The following is an 18,541-nucleotide window of genomic DNA, read 5'->3' as shown; positions in this document are numbered from 1 at the left end:
CTCCTTCATGACTGCTAACCTAGCAAGTCGCTATTAGCTGCTATGCTAGCTGTACCAGTGAGCAGGAAAACGGATGGATGTGCAGGTCCAGCCCACTGACGTTGATTGACAGCTGAAGTCATTCTGCTGAAGAGTCATTATGAAATAAATAAGCCATCATGGAAAACACAATTATGAAATAAAAGAATAAAAATGAAACATTTTCATAATAATGAGCGTAGATACGCATTTCATAATGCTTTATTTATTTAATTTTGAGCATTTTGGTGTTCCATACTAACCATGACAGTATGCACTTTGAAGTTTGTTACTTAAAAATATTTAAAAAATGGACAAGTGAAACAGAAGTGTCAGGCTGAAAAAAAAACAAAACTGGTTGTAGTCGCAGATTAACAGAATCTGAAAGTTGTGTTTTTCAAAAAGGGAGTCATCATCTTCTATATTGTTTTCACCTCTTTACCTTGTTGATGCTGAAACATTAATTCATGTCCATCACAATCCTTATCTATGATATTATTTGTGAATTTAGTTATAAAAATAGGAACAAGTTGTGTCTCTGAGACGTTAGTAGCAAAGAAATGCTATTAGTGAAGAAATGCTTTTAGCTATTAGTGACGAAATTAGTTAGCTACTAACAAAGTTTTCTACATTTGCCTTATAATCTAGCTGTTTTGTTACTCTTTGCCATCTTATTTGTAAAAAAAATAAAATCTGTATTCCTTTTTATAACTGTCTATTGTTGTCGCTGTTGTCCATTGTTGTTGAAATCAGGTCTCTCTTGTAAATGAGTCCTCAACGGGATTTACCTGTCTAAATAAAGTTTGAACGAATTAATGAAAAAAGTACAAGTTAGCGAGTAGCAAAGGTGTGAACTAGGTAGTAGTAAAGATATGAGTTAGCTAGTAGCAAATATATAAGTTAGCTAGTAGCAAATATATAAGTTAGCTAGTAGCAAAGGTATGAGTTAGCTAGTAGCAAAGATATGAGTTAGCTAGTAGCAAATATATAAGTTAGCTAGTAGCAAAGATATGAGTTAGCTAGTAGCAAATATATACCATACCATACCATACCAATTTATTTATATAGCACTTAAAACAGCAACAAGGCCAACCAAAGTGCTGTACAAAAGAACACAAACATGCACAGCAGACAGGAAAACATAAAATAGAAATACAGATACAAATAGCAGCAGAAGCTAACTAAAATGGCCAACAGAGTAGAGAACAGACCGGGCCAAAACAAATCACACCGTGTTAAAGGCAAGCGAATAGAAGTGGGTCTTCAAGCGAGACTTAAAGACTGAGAGTGTGGGAGCCTGCCGGACATTCAGTGGCAACTCATTCCACAGTCGTGGACCTGCAACAGAGAAAGCCCTGTCACCCCTGAGCTTACGACGGGTTTCTGGGACTGAGAGAAGCATCTGGTCTGCTGACCTCAGTTAGCTAGTAGCAAATATATGTTAGCTAGTAGCAAATATATAAGTTAGCTAGTAGCAAAGATATAAGTTAGCTAGTAGCAAAGATATGAGTTAGCTAGTAGCAAAGATATGAGTTAGCTAGTAGCAAATAAATAAGTTAGCTAGTAGCAAGGGTATGAGTTAGCTAGTAGCAAAGATATTGGCTGACTAATTTGCACTTTAGTTAGCTGATACTTTAGCTAGCTAGCTAGAAGTGATGCAATTTAAAAATGTTTTATTGGTTGTCTGTTTTGTGATGACAAAACACAAATTTATCTTTTCAGTTTGGAAGACCTGAATGATTTTGGTAAAGTTTAAGCGACTAATGACTAAATCGAGGAAACTAAACAGCCACTGGCCAAAAGGATGGCCCAGCACAGAAGAGCAACATCATCAGGCCAAGACTCTGCGGTCTACACTCATCTCCAGGCCAGCGGTCACTCTTTCAGGGATGAAGATGTGCACATCCTGGATAGAGAGGAACAATGGTTTGAGAGAGGAGTAAAGGAGGCCATCTTTGTGAAAAGAAACTGTCCATCATTAAACAGGCGAGGCTGCCATATTCGACTGTCCTCCTCTTACAGTGCTGTTATTGCTAGTATTACTCAGCCCTCTGTGAATAGCAAGCAGCCATCGAGGCATTAACGACCAATTGGTCCTCCTTTTACATGTGAACAGCTAGTTCCGGATGTCAACAACAAACTGGTTGATCCTCTATGAGAAGGTGACTAATGACTAAATTGGGGAAATTAAACAGCCACTGACCAAAAGGATGGCCCAGCACAGAATAGCAACATCATCAGGCCAAGAGTCTGTGGTCTACACTCATCTGCAGATCAGAGGTCAAAAAAAGAGGTCTGCTTGCAGCTCCTCAGACTGACAAAGTCTTTTTTGATAAAAGATGAAACGTTTCAACAAGAAGAATCCATCCAGAGGATCTGACTTTACTTTGCTAGATGATTGATTTAAAACGAAAAACTCAAAATGTAACAGGTTCTTATGACGGAAAGAATGAAAATGCAAATGAAAAGGAGTTTATAAACATGTTAACTTGGTGTAAGCATTGCTGTTGTGTTTTTAGCCTTTCACACTGATCAGTCTGTGCTGACCAAAACCAGTAAGATGAAACCTGAAAAAAAGAGGCCTCTTTAGTCAAACACTTTAGTCAATAATGTGAGTCTTATATTGATTGTGGTCTTTGAAAGACAAACACTACTTAGGTTTTCAAGAAGATGATGCTTTAGTGACCAGAACCTTTCCAAGTCCTCCATTTCTGAGATGAAGTTTTGAGTAAAAATTTCCTGACTGCTGTTCGTACAGATTTCCACCCAGTATGATTCCAAGGCTCACCAGGCTTGCTGATTCCTATCTGCTCCAGGTCCGACTCCTTGACGTAATGGAAGTGATCAATGCGGGTAATGTTGAGGCCATCTCGGATGCGTATGTAGAACTTCTCCAACTGGACCTCAGCCAGGAGCTGGTACAGCCACTGAGTGTCCTGGTCCATCAGCATGACCCAGTCCACAAGCCTGCAGGCATGAAGGGGTTTTAAAAACATTAGGACATTTTTGTGACTGTTCTGTGCACCTTTACTCAATAAACTGAACAAAGACTGAGCATTCAAATGACATTTGAGGTGAGTTTGGATCTCTTAAAGTGAGGTTCCATGGAAAGAGTATAAATGATCCTACTTGTTGTAGGTAGCTATTTGAACAACTACAGGTTGTGGAAACAAGGTTTGATTTAACCGAGCTAATAGCTAGCCCAAATGGAGGCTGCTAACTTAAAACTGAACTGTAAAAATATCCACAGCCAATAATGTGAACACTATTTTATTAACCATCAGTCAGTTTACATTACACAGTTACTCCAGCAATAAAGTGTAGCCCTGGAAGTGCTACAGCATATACACATACAGCATAGAGCTACCATAGTTGCTATTAAAACTGCAACGGGCCATAGAATTCTAGTTAAACTAGAGAAATTGCATTTCCTGTGAAAATGCAGTGTGAATGCTTATTGCTGAAGAATTTGCAGAAAAATAGCTGAAATTACTAGTAGTTAAAAACTTGATGAAATGTAGCTGAAATTGAACAGGCCTAAATTAACAGAAGAAAGCAGAAATAACACAGATTTGCTGAATTAGGTTAAAATAAGCAGAAATGAGCACAAAAATTGGGCAATTGGCTAAAAAGGCTGAAATTAGAAAAAAAAAACAGCTGAAAAGTAGCTGAAAAGGTAAGAAAATAGCTTAAACAACCAGAAAGAAGCAGAAAGCACTGAAATTAGCTAAAAATGTGGAATTAGCTGAAAAGGCTAAAATGAACATAACAGCTAAATACTAGCTGAAAAAGCTTAAACTAGCAGAAAAATGTCAAAGGGAGCATAACAAGCTGAAATTAGCAGAAACAAGTTAATTAGGTTGAAAATAGCAGAAATGACCGTAAAAAAAATTGAATTTAGCTGAAAACAGCTGAAATTAGCTTAAAATGCTAAAAAGGTAGCTGAAAAGGTAGAACAAGCTTAAATTAGCAGAAGAAAGCAGAAATAACCCGTTTGCGCAATTAGGCTGAAAGAAGCTGAAATGAGCACAAAAAAGTGGAAATTATCTGAAAAAAGCTGAAATTAGCAAAAAATTAAAAAAGCTGAAAAGGCAGAAAGAACCTTAAATTTTCAGAAGTATAGAGTGCAGATTTTTGCTGAATAAGACTGACAAAAGTTGAAATGAATGCAAAAAATGTGGAAGCTAAAATTATCATAAAACAGCTAAATAGTAGCTGAAATAGCAGAACAACTGAAACTAGCAGAAATAAACTGAAAGGAGCATAACAAGCTGAAATTAGCAGAAACACGTTAGAAAAAGCACAAAAATGTTGCAGTTAGCAGAATAAAGCTGAAAGGAGCATAAAACAGCTGAAATTAGCTGAAAGTAGGTGAAAAAAAAAGTTAAAATTTGCACAAGGAAGCTGAAAGAAACTGAACCAGAACAAAATGTGAAAGGAGCAGCAAAAGTTTGTAAACACATCTAAAGATTTGAAGGATGTAAAATGAGCTAAATTCATTTTCCACAATCAAAAAAAAAAAAAGTGGCAAAAAAGGCTAAATATTTCAAAAAGCTAAAGTTGCAACAATACCAAAAGTCATAGCAGGATTGTCCTGAAACAGCTGAACGTTTTGATATACCTCATAAGTGATAAGCTTCAATGCTTCATAAGCATTCGCACAACCATACAATGCAAATTTGTCATGAATGTGGAGGTTTGAATATGAATCAGCATTCACACAAACAGCTGTGAAAATTTTAAGATTGGAGTTGTTTTAAGAAGGCAGCTCTCCACTCCAGCGTTGGCCCACCTCAGACTAGCCATTAGCTTGTCAAGCAGGTCAGAGTTTACTACGGAACTGTTCAAATTGTGCAGTTACTTTATAGTGGGCCTAATAGCAAGTCAGGGAAGTTTTATTTAACTGTAATTTTATATTTAATATCTAGTGTCCTACAAACTTGTCACATGGGCCAGTAAAAGTACAGAAGCAGTACACGACATTGGTAGAAAAAGACCAGAATACAGTCTGGGCCAAGCTGGCAGGCTAATGTGACCGTCTTTCACTCATTATTGTGATTTTTAGATTTGTTGAAAATGTCTATAATGACCTAAAAGCCTCTTACTCTGACCCAACTGCGTCACGTAAGCAATTACTACAACAATGTGAAGTGAAACTACGTGTAAAACTTTTGTTGTCGAGTCTAAACATGAAACTAGTTATGAAAAACTGTGCCATGTATTAGTCACAAGTTATGACTATTGCGTACTAATTTTGAGTAATACGTAGGTATCAATTAAAACTTTTGTCATATTGTGGCAGCTGCAGTCCATGATTGTGTAAATACAGAAAAACTAAAATAAATACGTTTATGTCAGAGTTATAGACAAATGGGAGTTATTTACAATTTTTCAGCCAAATCATCTAAATGTTGTCCATCATTCAGTCAGACGTGTATGCATCGGTGATGCATAGTAGATGCGACTTATATGGTGAAGCAACTTATTTATATTTTTTTCCACTTTATTAGACATTTTTGGATTGATGCGACTTATATGGCGGCAAGTACGGTAGTGTTTAAAAAATTGAAACAATGGGCTGTCCACTCTCCTTAACAAGAACCACGATGTTGGGAAGAAATTTCTTAAACACGGTTTTCGTTTCTCCAACCTGAGGTCGTTCAAAGAGCTATCTACGACAGGTAAGATACTGTCATAACAATTACACAGAACCTCACTTGACCGCTGTAAACTTGATAAAACGAGGCTATAAAAATGAGGGAAGAGTGTTATATCAGTAAAGACTTCAGGAGCAACTTCACCCCTCAGTCTAGCTTTGTAAGGTTGCCATGGAGACCAAACAAAAAGAAAACCCGTCTTAATAAAGCTTAGTGTGCTGTAACAATGATGTTCGGATGAAAACGTTGGAACATTGTACTAAAAACAGACTAACATTAAACCAAAAACGGTTGAGCCCTAAACAATTGCTTTAACGAACACCAAACAATTTTATTTTAAACACAAGTTAAGGCTTCATTTCAACATTTAGCTGTACCTAATCATTAAAAAATTACAAAATTCATGCATAATTTGGAAAAAAAATTGTCTTTGCCGTTTGCTATTTTGACCTAGCTAAACGGATAAGCATTTAGCCCCAACGCTAAGTTAGCTGTTTTGCTAAAAACAAACCAACAAAAAAGAAATAACAGAAAAGTTTCTGCTCATTATTTGGCTTTTCCTTATATTATATTATAGTACTTGATTTATCTAAAAATTGAATAAAACTATTTATCTCTTGATAAACTATTTTGAGTTAGCTAAATTGTTACCTCACATTTAGCCAAAATGTTTTAGCCCTGAAGCTAACAGTTAGCTCTATTAGCAAAAACAAAAATTATTTAATTAAACCATTTAGGAGGTTTCTGTTCAGTGTTTAGCTGTACCAAAAAGTTTGAAATATTGTCAAATGATTTCATAATTTGGTTAAAACTGTTTTTATATTGTGCTGAAGTCTTCTCAATTAGCTAAACTTACCTCTCATTAAGCAAACGCATTTTACCCATAAAGCTAACAGTTGGCCGTTTTAGCAAACACAACATTAATTTATTAAAGCAAACATTGTTAAACATTTTTGTCCAGAGTTTAGCTGTGCTGAATTGTGTAAAATGTTACACATTTATTCATAATTCGTGTAAAATTGCAACTTTTGCTCATTTATTTTTAATGTAGCGAACATGTAACTCTAAAGCTAACAGTTAGCCATTTTAGCAAACACAACTGTTAAGAGGTTTTCGCTCCGTCTAGTTGTGTTGTATAGTGTAAAATTTTACATATTTCTTTAAGCCTAATTGAGCACAATTGTACTCTCTCCACTTATGGTAACTGGAGCTTCTTTCTGCCTTTTTTTAAACAACTATTCAGCCGTTTTTTTTTGCAAATTTCTGCTTTTTTTTTTTTTTAGATAATTTCCACTTTTTGTACTCATGTCTGCTTTTTTCAGCCTAACTTGGCAAACCTGTCTTCTTTATGCTTTCTTCTACCATTTTAATTCTACCTTGTCAGCTACTGTCTTAGCATTTTCTAGCTAACTTTAGCCGTTTTCAGAAAAGTTCAAGTTTTTAATGGTAATTCCTACTACTTTCAGACGAATCATCTCCTTTTTGCTAATTTCAGCTTGTTCCGTTACTTTCAGTTTATTTCAGCTAGTTACAGCTTCGTCAACTATTTCAGCTACTATTTAGCTGTTTTTGTGCTAAATTTAGCATTTTCAGCTAAGTCCACATTCTTTCAGCTCATTTCAGATCCTTCCACTTCCTTCTGGTAGTTTAAGCCTCTTCCTGCCTTTTCAGCTACGTTTCAGCTATCTTTTGCTAATGTCAGCCTTTTTTTTTAAAGCTAATTTACACATTTTTGTGCTCATTGCTGTTTATTTAAACCTAATTCAGCAAATATGTGTTCTTTATGCTTCTTATGCTAACTTAGGCTTGTTCTTCCTTTTCAGCTACGGTTCAGCACGTTTTTAGCTAATTTCAGCTGCTTTTCAGCAAGTTCTTCAGCAATACGCATTCACATTGCATTTTCGCAGGAAGTTTCTATAAAACTGCATAAAGCTTGTTAACGGCGGGTGTATTCAGCTGCGTTGGGACATTTTACAGCAGAAATATGTAAATGTGGATTCACGGTTAGCTAAAGCTACAAGACAGAATTTTAAACCAGTTACTTGTATAGTTTCATCTTTTCCAAAAAAAGGTGCACAAATTAAAGTATAATCACTTACAGAACAAAAAAGGTAAAAAGATGGTGAATTAAACCGCAAACAGAAGAGTTTCCTTTTCTTTTGAGCCATTGGTATTTAGATTAAAATCCTCGCACTGCGCGGGACTTTGACTCACTTTCATTGGCAGGGATCTCTGCAGCACAGCGAAAACTGGGAGGTGAAAAAACGAGCTTGTTGATGGTTTGACGCCACCAGTCAGACCGGATCCTGTCATTTATGTAACTCCTGAAACTAACACCGAGACTAACAGCAGTGTGAAGTTCAGCTCACCCTGTGGTGGTTTTAATAGTATATTTACAGTAAATATTAATAAACAGGGATTAGCACTGCTTAAAGTGCAAACAATTCCCTCTTTCCTGCATAACAGAAAGTAAAACTGCTAAATATCGTTTCGACTGATTAAATCTCAGCCTCACACTCCTAAACTATAAACACCAGCTTATCAGAGGCTCCACAAGCCCGGGCGTGCAGCTTATTTAGGGGCAACTCCAGCACTGAAGCCGAGTGACGATGAGGTGAACGGATCCTCTCAAGAGTTTGACTTGGAAAAATATGACGCAGGTAAACAAAGAGGCCTGCGATCCGAGTCGTTTTGTGTGCAGAGTGATGAATGTTTAACCTGTTCAGCTACTGAAAAAAGAAAAGAAAATCCTCCCCGGGCTGACGGTGACGAAGAGCCCAGTCATCTCATGGATGCAGAAGACTGGTCCAAGCCATGCACGCTTTATTCTGGCGTGCTTCTCAGTTCGCTGCACGGTCTCGACTCTCAAAGTCCATCCATCTTTTGTTTGAGCAAATCAAAATACAACCTTTATATGACATTAAACACAACACGACCCTTCAATGAGCACATCATTTAACCCATATGTTTTATTATTTCATACTCATATCAATATAGAGATGATTAAAAGGTAAAGTACATGTGGATTATAGATTAGATTATTGGAGTCACAGCAAATATGAGCAGTTCAAGTGAAATCAAAGCACCTGATTATGAAAATGTAGAAAAAGGAGCCAGAAATTGGAATATATGACATAAGATGTGGCTTTTTTTTTTTTTTTTTTTTGGAGAAGGAGTTCATTTCTAATATAGTAGTTTAGGTAATGAGAGAAAAATAAAGATGACTTTAAAAAAAAAAAGTTTTGGTTCATTCCATTTATCCATCAGACAACTTGATCTTTACCTTGAATCAAAATGGCTCTGTCCGCTCCGGAGTTTCCCTCAACCACCTCGAAACAGGTGCTTCATGTCGGGCATCGAAACCTCCAGACACGTCGGCGGAGAACTCCCAAATCCCGGATCAAATTCCTACAAAGTCCAGGAAACGGGTCACCGTGAGATCCAATCCGGGCTCGGTTCGGTCCGGACGACGAAAGTGGAAGAGTTTAATGTTTAAAGTTTCGGACAGAGTGTTCCTGCGAGTGTTTTTAGTTGTTTCCTCCACCTCTTTCCAGATTCCTTACCTGACCCCACCTCTTCCGGACTTTTCTTTTCTCACCTGAGCTTCGAACAAGAAGAACCTCCAGACTGTCATGAAAACACCTGAGGACCGAAAAACACCTGAACACACTGTACGGAGCCCCGGAGGGGACATGGGGGGAAATGTATCACGGGCCGTAATGCGAACAACACGTTATTAAGCATTCACACTATTGTGATCCTGTTTATTATTATTCCAGTTACTTCTTATATAAGTTATTTGACATCTTTCTCGTTCCACAATTTTTGTACTATTTCAACAAATCATAAAAACGTTCAGCTCTTTCAATCCTGCTATATTTGGTATTGGTGCAACTTTAGCTTTTTGGAATATTTAGCCTTTTCTGCCACTTGTTTTCTCAAAGACAATGAATTGAGCTCATTTTACCTCCTTCAAATATTTAGGTCTGTTTACAGCCTTTTACTGCTCCTTTCACATGTTGTTCTACTTCAGCTTCTTTGTGCTTTTTTTTAAGCTACATTCAGCAAATTTCAACTGTTTTGTTCAGCTCTTTTGGGCTTCCTTCAAATTCTTTCAGCTAAGTTCAGCTTCTTATGCTTCTTTCTGCTAGCTTCAGCTTTTTCTGCTATTTCAGCTACTATTTAGCTGTTTTATGCTAATTTAAGCTTTTTAAGTCAATTCCATCCACATTTTTTTTCCACTCATTTCAACTTTTCCAGCCTAATTCAGCTAAAATATGCTCTCTCCACTTCCTTCTGGTAATTTAAGCTTCTTTTTAAATTAATGAACAACTGTGTCGTCGGCATAGGGATGCATCAAGAATGAACTGACCTACATTTTTTATGTAGATTGCGAATATGGTGGGTCCTAAGACTGAGCCTTGTGGTACACCATTGTTAACAGATAACTGGAAGAAGTACCATTATGTTGAACACATTGCCTTCAATCAATAGTGTGATCTGAGAAACCAATTTCTGAGAGCTTATGACAGAAGACGTCATGGCTGACAGTGTCAAAAGCTTTAGACAGGTCTAAGTGAAGTGTAGCACAATAATCCTTAGAAAAAATAAACAAATAAAGGTTATAAATAAATATGAAAAAAGGTTAATAGGTTAGGGTAAATATCTAATATTTTACACAATTCATCACATGTAAACACTGAGCAGAAATCTGTCAAATTGTTTGTTATCAAATAATTTTGTGTTTATAAAAAAAAGCTTACTGTTAGCGTTAGGGCTGAAAAATGGCTAAAGCACAATTTCATCTAAATTTAAAGCTGTTACAGCACACTGACACGGGTTTAATATGGGTTATCTGAAGAGTTGGCTAATTCTAGCCCATCCTGGTGAGTTTATGGAGTTTCAAAGGGTTATGTGCATCAGCTAAAACCAGCTAGCTAAAACAGTTCAGGCATTCTTAGTGAACTTGGGCTAGAAAATGTTACAGCTAAATTTCAGCGTTACAAAATGTAACTTACAAAAAAACGTCAATACTGACAAAAAGGTAACAATACAAACAAACAGATTTTTTATAATTCATTATAGTGTATTAATCACTTAGCCTGGCTTTAACTGCAACAATACATTTTATATTAATGTGATCAAATGTGACAGATTTAAAATACACTAGTACAAGATACAATCACCCCCAGAGGAACTCATGCAAAACTTGTCACGAGCACCGAGTCAAAGGGAGTGCAAATGGTTTGGAGTTTATCTCTACCTGCTGCTTGCTGTCCAACAAGTTTGGCGGGATATTTTTTACAGCCCAGCAATGCAAACCAGGCAGAACAGTGGCGGACCTGTCTTAAACTTGTACTTCCTGGTACACTATATTTCCATCCTACTCCTCCCTGCTTTGCTTTCTTGCTTAAAAATTATATTCAGAAGGACACAAAGGACTCCAAGAGAGCTGCAGTTCATTAAGGAGTGTCCCCCCGAGGATAAATGTCACTTCTTTTCAGAACTAAAACAACCGCAGAGGCAGCATGAAGTGCTGAGGAAGCATTCTGTGGCTCTGATTAACAGTACTTTTCACAATAAACACACATAACAGCCAGGTGAAAGGATCAGAATTAGATGTAAAAAAAAAAAAAGTTTGAGGCCAATTAGGAGGGACCCGAGTTATCTGACTTGTTGTACTCCAGTATTAGCTTACAGCGTGTGAAACGTGCAGTTTCAAGTGTGAGAAAAACTTTAGGTGAAGAAGAATGTCAAAATGCAGGTATGAACGTGATGATGAACGTGTGTCAGGTTCTATCCTTTTTTTTGTTTTTTTTTTGGCTTTACTCCATTTGCTTTCTCAAAGTTTTACCGTCAGCTGCAGAATCATTGCCTATTTTGGATTTGGTTATAGGCAAGAAATACTAATCTTTGTTAATCTATATTAGAAAATTTGTATTTGACAATAGACAATGAGTATTAACTACTAATTAGCACCCTAAAGACTCATTTAATTTAATTGTTTAAAAGGAACCGTACATTGAGCAAAACAAATATTTTAGCTCATTGTTTGTGGTGTTACTTCTTTGCAAATTTTTGTCCCAATCATTTCATGTTGAATCTGTGGTTGTGGTGTCTAATAAGTTAAGAAAATTATATATATTGTATTTGTTTTTCCAACCGGAGGGAATATAAACTGTTGAACATCAATCAAAAGTCTAGAATAAAAAGGTTAATGAGCTGGTGACATATGGGCAAAACAAAATGTAAAAAAAATATATATATGAATTTTAAAACTCAAATGAAGTTTCTGCTCACGTGAAAATCAAACAAACAAGTTAAATAATATGATCCTTTAAAATCTTATTACTGACACGATGCCTGCCACATTGTGGTAAACAGCGCCCTCTGCTGATAAATTACATTTAAGACGCACATCATACGTCATCATCAAGCGACAATTTTCAGTCGCGTTTTTCTTTAGAAGCGTAAATGTAGCTTTTTTTTTTTTTAAATGAAAGAGCGAATAACGAGTAATAAAACTCATTTTGATTAGATTTTTTTTTACCAAATACTATTTTGAAGCACTTATACTCAGAAATAGCCGTAAAACGCGCATTAATTGCCGTAAACACGGCTTGTCGCTATGCCCAAACTCTTCGAAAGCAAGTTTGCAGGCGGATGTAAGAGCCTCCCTGACGGGTTCTGGTCAGCGGTGGACGTGTGGATCAAGAAGCCTCACGTTGTTAATAAGCGTCTTTGCGGGGTTAAAGAGACAGAGAGCAAGGATGTGGGCAGAGAGGACCTGCTCATCCTCCTGGACGGTGATGAAGATGAGCAGCTGTTTGATCACGTGATGTTGTTCCTCCGCAGCGGCTCACCTGAGCGCACGCACCAACGGGACAAACCGTGGACGTCCAGCGTGAGAACTTTCATCCCCAAAGTGAACTGTTATGGAGCGAAGCAGCAGAAAGAAGTGATTCTGAAAGGTAAAACTGGACTTTAAAGTCCTCACCTGCTGAGTTTTATACGTTTGACGCCATGTTTAAATCTTCTTCAGACTTTGACAGACAACAAGTGACTTTTCTTACCTTTGAGGAGGATGCAGAGGGCAAAGTGTCCTTCAGGAGAGGCAACGTGCATCAGCTCAGGCTCTGCAGTCAGGGCTGTGAGGAATGGTGAGTCTCAGCTGAATGAACAAAATTATATATATATATATATAAAATAAAATAAAAAGTTGGAGAAACAAAAACAACCGGACTTCTATTCTGAAGCTGAAGACACGTCGCTTCTCATCCGGGAGGCTTCCTCATTTCAAAATGTCTGGAGGTGTAAGCTTTATAGAACTGCACGAGGGGCCTGGTGGTGTACTTAGATCTGCGTGCAGGTTAGACTGGAACTACTCGCTCGTTAGGATCTTTGTCTGCCGGGCCCTCAGAGATGTTTGGGTCACCTGCACGAATGTGTGAATTGAAGAGGAGCTGACCTGGAATCAGGCCTAAAGCTGACCTCCTCTGTTTAAAGCTGGTTGACCTGCAGACACACTGCTCAGTTTGGGTTTGGGGGTTCTGTCCTTGGGATGGACCGGTCTCTGTCTGAGGGTCACATTGTGTTTGGAGAAAATCCTTCGGGAGTTTTTCAGATTGAATAAAAAGTATCACAATTCTGTACTGGAAACAACACATTTAAAACTACCACAACGTCACATTCATTTAATTATTTAGTTAATTATTTTTTGAATATGTAAAAAAAGAAGAAAAAAAAAAATACAGCATGAAGCATAATGTCAAAACTTTTTGTTTTACATATTCAAAGGTAGAAGTATAAACTTATCAACTTATTCCCACTCCTTAACCACTTACATAATCTTACATTTATTACATTTATAATCCAAATGTATAACAACTAAACCCATATTTAACCCATCGATATAGTATATAAATTAACTACAGCAGATAAACAATTATTATTTCTTACACTTCACCAAAAAACAAACAAAACTAGCACCAATAGCAAAAGCACCAACAATAACTGAATAATAATATTATATCCAGCAATAACCATGTTCATATGATAATTTGGACATTAGTTTAATTTTCAAATTATTCCACAGTTTGACTCCACTCACTGATACACAAGTTTTTTTTCTACTTGTTCTAAATTTGCATATTTTAAACTGTGATTCCCCACTTAACTTATACATTTGCTCCGTAGTCTTAAACAGGTTTTGAATGTTTTCCGGTAATTGTTTATTTTTTGGCTTTGTAAAGAATTCGAGCCGTCTGTCGTTTCACTACGTCAGTAAACTTTAATCATTTCGATTTTACAAAGAGCGTGTCAGTGCTTTCTAAACATCTCTCCTTATGGATTATTCTTATTGCTCTTTTTTGTAGTATTGTTAATGCCACTAGTGTAGTTTTGTAATTATTGCCCCAGTTTTCTTCACAGTAACTTAAATAAGGTAAGATGAGTGAACGGTTTGCCCGTAACCCCCACCATCTGCTCCCCTGGGTGCTCCCTGGCAGCTCTCCGCTCCACACAGAGGGCTGTGGTAGCTCGGTGGTCTGAGGGTGTGTCAGGAAGGACACCCGGTGTAAAGACAATTGCCAAGTCTTTGTGCGAGTTAAAAAAAAAAAAAAGTGAAACACGTGGAAACTAAATACTTCAAATTTCTGTCCCTGGTGTTGTCAGGTTCCATTGAGAATATTGAAGTAAATCTATATTCTTTGTTCATATTCTGTGGCTAAAGTGCAGGAAAGTTAATACTCCCAATTTGACCAGGAGCCAATGGAGAGAAACTACAACTGGAGAAATATTTTCATTTCATCTATTTATTCCTATAGCGCTTCACACAACCACGGTGATGGTGACCTAAGTGCTTAACAAAAACAGTAATTAAAATAACAAGTTAAATGCAAGAAAGAAAACCCCCCCGCAATAAATAACAAAAAGAGAACCAGAAATGTCAACACATATTTATTCCAGGGTCGAGGTGCGGCTGCAGAAAAGGCACGGTCACCCCAGGGTTTATATTTTGTCCTTGGAACAGAGAGCCGGAGCTGTCTGACGTCAGAGACCTGGAGCGGGCGGGGAAACTTAACTCTCTTATGTAAGGAGGAGCGAGGCCGTTCAGAGCGTTAAAAACAAATAATAAAAGTTTAAAATCTATTCTAAAACGGACAGGAAGCCAACGTAGTGAGAGTACAACAGGTGTGATGTCCCGTCTAGGAGCGTTGGTTGGTTAAAAGGCGAGCTGCTGCATTTTGAACAAGCTGGAGGCGGCGCAGTGAAGACTGAGGTTCACCGACATACAGAGCGCTACAATAATCGAGCCTAGAACTGATAAAAGCATGAAGAGCCTTCTCCAAGTCGCAACGGTTTAAAAAGGGTTTGACCTTTTTTTAAAAGGCGTAAATAAATAAAAAATCCAGACCGGACAACAGAGGTGATATGTTTGTCAAAGTGTAAAGCCGTATCAAAGATCACTCCAAGGTTTTTCACACAGTCACTGAAGTTCCATCCATCCATTTTCTTTACCCGCTTCTTCCATTTTGGGTCACGGGGGTCGCCGGTACCCATGTCCAGCAATCACTGTGCGAGGGGCGGGGTACACCCTGGACAGTTCGCAAGTCCATCACAGGGACACATAGAGACAAACAACCATTAACTCTCTCCAGTCACTGAAGTTGATGTTCAAGTTTCCCAGGTCAGTTGCATCTTTGTCACCAAATCCATTCTGTTTTATTGTCATTCAAAAACAGGAAGTTTTTGTTCAGCCAAAGTTTGATTGCAGAGATGCAATCAAAGAGAGAAAGCACTGGGTTACTGGATCCTGGCCTTAATGGTAAATAGATTAGCAAATCGTCTGCATAAAAATGAAAGTTGACATTGTGCTGTCTTATAATAGATCCAAGTGGCAACATGAACAAGGAAAAGAGCAGAGGGCCCAAAACGGAACCCTGGGGCACCCCACACAGAAGATAATATAAGTTGAGGCTATCTCGATAGAAAACTATAGTTTTATACTTGAAAATCCTCCTGCTGTCTCTTTCTCCCTCATTGAACACAAACCCAGTCCCTCAGCCACTCTCTGCTCCTGCAGGAGGTGGGCGGAGACGTTTTGCACAAGTAAACACGGTAGCTATGAAGAGCAGCGGCTGCTGAAGAAAAACAAAACAGTGACCGTTCTTTCGGAGATAGTTTGGATGTAGATTGTCAGATGAGGGGAAGAAAAAAATCTTTCTGCATATAATACTGAAAATAGTCCAGACGAAAGTTCGGGACTACGAATCTTTTTCAGCATTGAAACAGCGGAGTGGAGTATGAACCGTGAAGCTGCAGCTCCGAGTGTTTTTTCAGCCTGCTTCCTTGAAACAAACCACGGGTCAGAGCTCATTTAGCTGTGCTTTAAGAGAGGAGCAGAGAGAGGTGGCGACATTAATAAATCAGCAACTTATATCGCTAAGACGCAGCCCTTAGCGGCTAACAAGACAGCTAACGCTTTAGGCGTCTTGTTCCACAACTGAGACTGGGACCGTGTCTTTAGTCATATAAGCAGCTGATTTATTAATGTCGCCACCTCTCTCTGCTCCTTTCTTAAAGCTAAATGAGCTCTGACCCGTGGTTTGTTTCAAGGAAGCAGACTGAAAAAACACTCGGAGCTGCAGCTTCACGGTTCTGAGTGGAGGCTCACTTTACTGCAGTTCACACAGGCTTACGAACGTGAAGGCGGTGCAGCTGATTGGACTGTACTTATATACAGTAGCTCCTTTCTATCTAATCAAGACACTCAAAGCTCTTTACAACACAATCTGTGTCCTCTTATACCCGCTAATGCCCCCTACTAGAGCTCTACAAAGATTATTCAGAGCTTTATCACATTCATACATTGATGAGACACATTGGTGGCAATGAAGGGTTCAGTGTCTTGCTCAGGGACACTTCAACATGTGACTGCTGATGGAATCGAACCCCCAACTCTCCCATTGGAGGACGACTGCTCTAAACACTCAGCCACAGGTGCCCCCAGCTGAAGAGGATTATTACTTAATATATGTTAATAAATGTCTAAAAAAAACCCTAATATATGTAAACAGTTAATTTTTATACATTTATTTTGTAGAGTTACAGCTGCTTGTTAATAAATGTGCCTGTGTGACAACTGGGACAAAGCTTTGACTCAGAAATATATTTTTGCTGTTACTTCATGGAAAGAAAAAATATCGAGACGTATATCGTATATCGCGATTTATCATAAAATATCAAGATATTAATTTTGGTCCATATCGCCCAGCTCTACTCACAACTAGAGATGTTTTTTTTCTACAGAACGATTTGTGAATGCCGTCTGAAAATCTCACAGAGTGAAGCTGCATCCAGAAGCAGAAGATTAGAATATTGTGAAGAGGTTCAGCCTTATGAACTCCTGGTGTCACATCCTAATCAGCTGATTGACTCCTATGAGCTTCAAATGTCTCATTCCTCACGTCCAGCCACTCCTGAACCAGAGAAATATCAGAAGCGTCTTACCTGCCGAGGAGACAAAGAGCTGGACTGTTGCTTGGTGGTCCAATGTCCTCTTTTCAGATGAAAGTACATTTTTCATTTCATTTAGAAATCAAGGTCTGGAGGAAGAACTTGAAGTCCAGAGTGAAGTTTTCACAGTCAGTGATGGTTTGGGTCCATGTCATCTGATGGTGTTGGTCCACTATGTTTTCAAAGTCCACAGTCAACGCTGCATCTAGCAGGACATTTTAGAGACGTCACGCTTCCTTCTGCTGACATCTTTATGGAGATGCTGGTTTCATTTCCCAGCAGGACTCGTCTCCTGCCCACACTGACAAAGGAACTAAAAGCTGGCTGTAATGTTCTCATTTTCTGAGACACTGAATTTTGTTTCTTCTTTATCTGTAATCGTCAAAATCACAAGAAGTAAAGGCTTGAAATATTTCACTCTGTGTGAAATGAATATATGGAATGTATGAGTTTCACTTTCTGAAATGATTCACAAAAAATATAACTTTTTCACTCTATTCTAATTCTTTTAGATGCACCTGTGTATGTAAATACAAACCACCATTTGAAAAACGTTGCTTTCTAGTTTTTGTTTTGCTCAAGTATAGCTCACTCAAATGATCGGGGTGGCCCCTCGGTGGGGCTGAAGATAAATCTTAAAGGCCACCACAGGCCACCCCCTGGCTCCACCACTGCACCTCCCCAGGATCCGTCTCTCTGCGTCGCCTCGGACGAAGAACAAACTAATCTACCGTCTCCTCCTGTTTTACCTGCAGGACTTTGGAGCTGCACGTGATGACGTTAGACGCCTGGTTCTCCGACGGCGTCGCCTATCCCAAGCTGTCCTGGCTCTCCTCAGACCTGCTGCCCCGACTGGTGCGCTGGGCCTCCGAGTGCAAGAGCAGCGAGTTCAGGAGCACGCTGTCCCTGCTGCCGGTGGAGAAGTACAGCCTCGTGTACCAGCAGCTGAAGGACAAGTACAAGGCCATGGTCAAGGTGAAGGGAGCGGAAGCTCTGGGGTTGATCCCATCATCCATCCACTGAACATTCTGATGTTTTATTTCTAGGTTTGGCCCGAGGTCACAGATCCAGAGAAGTTTGTGTTTGAGGACGTCGCTATCGCCACATATCTCCTGGTGGGTTCAAAGCTGCTTGTTGGTGCTGATTTAAAACCCAAACTGTCAGTTTATACTTTAAAACAAGGCTGTATTTGCTTTAAATTTGCTTTAGGATCGTTAAAAAAAATTGTAGAATACTGTTCATGTCTAGATTATACAGCTAAAGCTGCGTCAGTTAAACCCAGGAGAATCAGTTTATACGTCACATTAGATTCAGGTGCAAGGGTGTCAGCAGCAGCTGTAAACTGCCTT

General features: G+C 38.5%; 3 protein-coding genes across 6 annotated transcripts in view; 1 reads left to right on the top strand and 2 right to left on the bottom strand.

Moving 5' to 3' along the window:
* The window catches only part of tnk1 (tyrosine kinase, non-receptor, 1), a 26,864-nt gene extending 17,726 nt beyond the window's left edge, over positions 1-9,138 (bottom strand). Inside the window, exons 1-2 of the mRNA XM_037676254.1 lie at positions 8,959-9,138; positions 2,807-2,985 (exon numbers count right to left, since the gene is read on the bottom strand). Coding sequence (XP_037532182.1) covers positions 2,807-2,969 — 163 coding nt within the window. The 5' untranslated portion in view covers positions 2,970-2,985; positions 8,959-9,138. The remainder of the gene's footprint in view (positions 1-2,806; positions 2,986-8,958) is intronic.
* gps2 (G protein pathway suppressor 2) overlaps positions 1-18,541 on the bottom strand; it is an 831,114-nt gene that overhangs the window by 127,091 nt on the left and 685,482 nt on the right. The gene's annotated exons all lie outside the window — the stretch shown is intronic.
* trmt44 (tRNA methyltransferase 44 homolog) overlaps positions 12,228-18,541 on the top strand; it is a 31,342-nt gene continuing 25,028 nt past the window's right edge. Inside the window, exons 1-4 of the mRNA XM_037681342.1 lie at positions 12,228-12,646; positions 12,718-12,835; positions 17,948-18,167; positions 18,239-18,307. Coding sequence (XP_037537270.1) covers positions 12,304-12,646; positions 12,718-12,835; positions 17,948-18,167; positions 18,239-18,307 — 750 coding nt within the window. The 5' untranslated portion in view covers positions 12,228-12,303. The remainder of the gene's footprint in view (positions 12,647-12,717; positions 12,836-17,947; positions 18,168-18,238; positions 18,308-18,541) is intronic.

Source organism: Nematolebias whitei, chromosome 1, assembly GCF_014905685.2.
Source record: "Nematolebias whitei isolate Nwh7 chromosome 1, NemWhi1, whole genome shotgun sequence".
Taxonomy (NCBI): Eukaryota; Metazoa; Chordata; class Actinopteri; order Cyprinodontiformes; family Rivulidae; genus Nematolebias; species Nematolebias whitei.
This window is presented reverse-complemented; position numbering and strand designations above follow the sequence as displayed.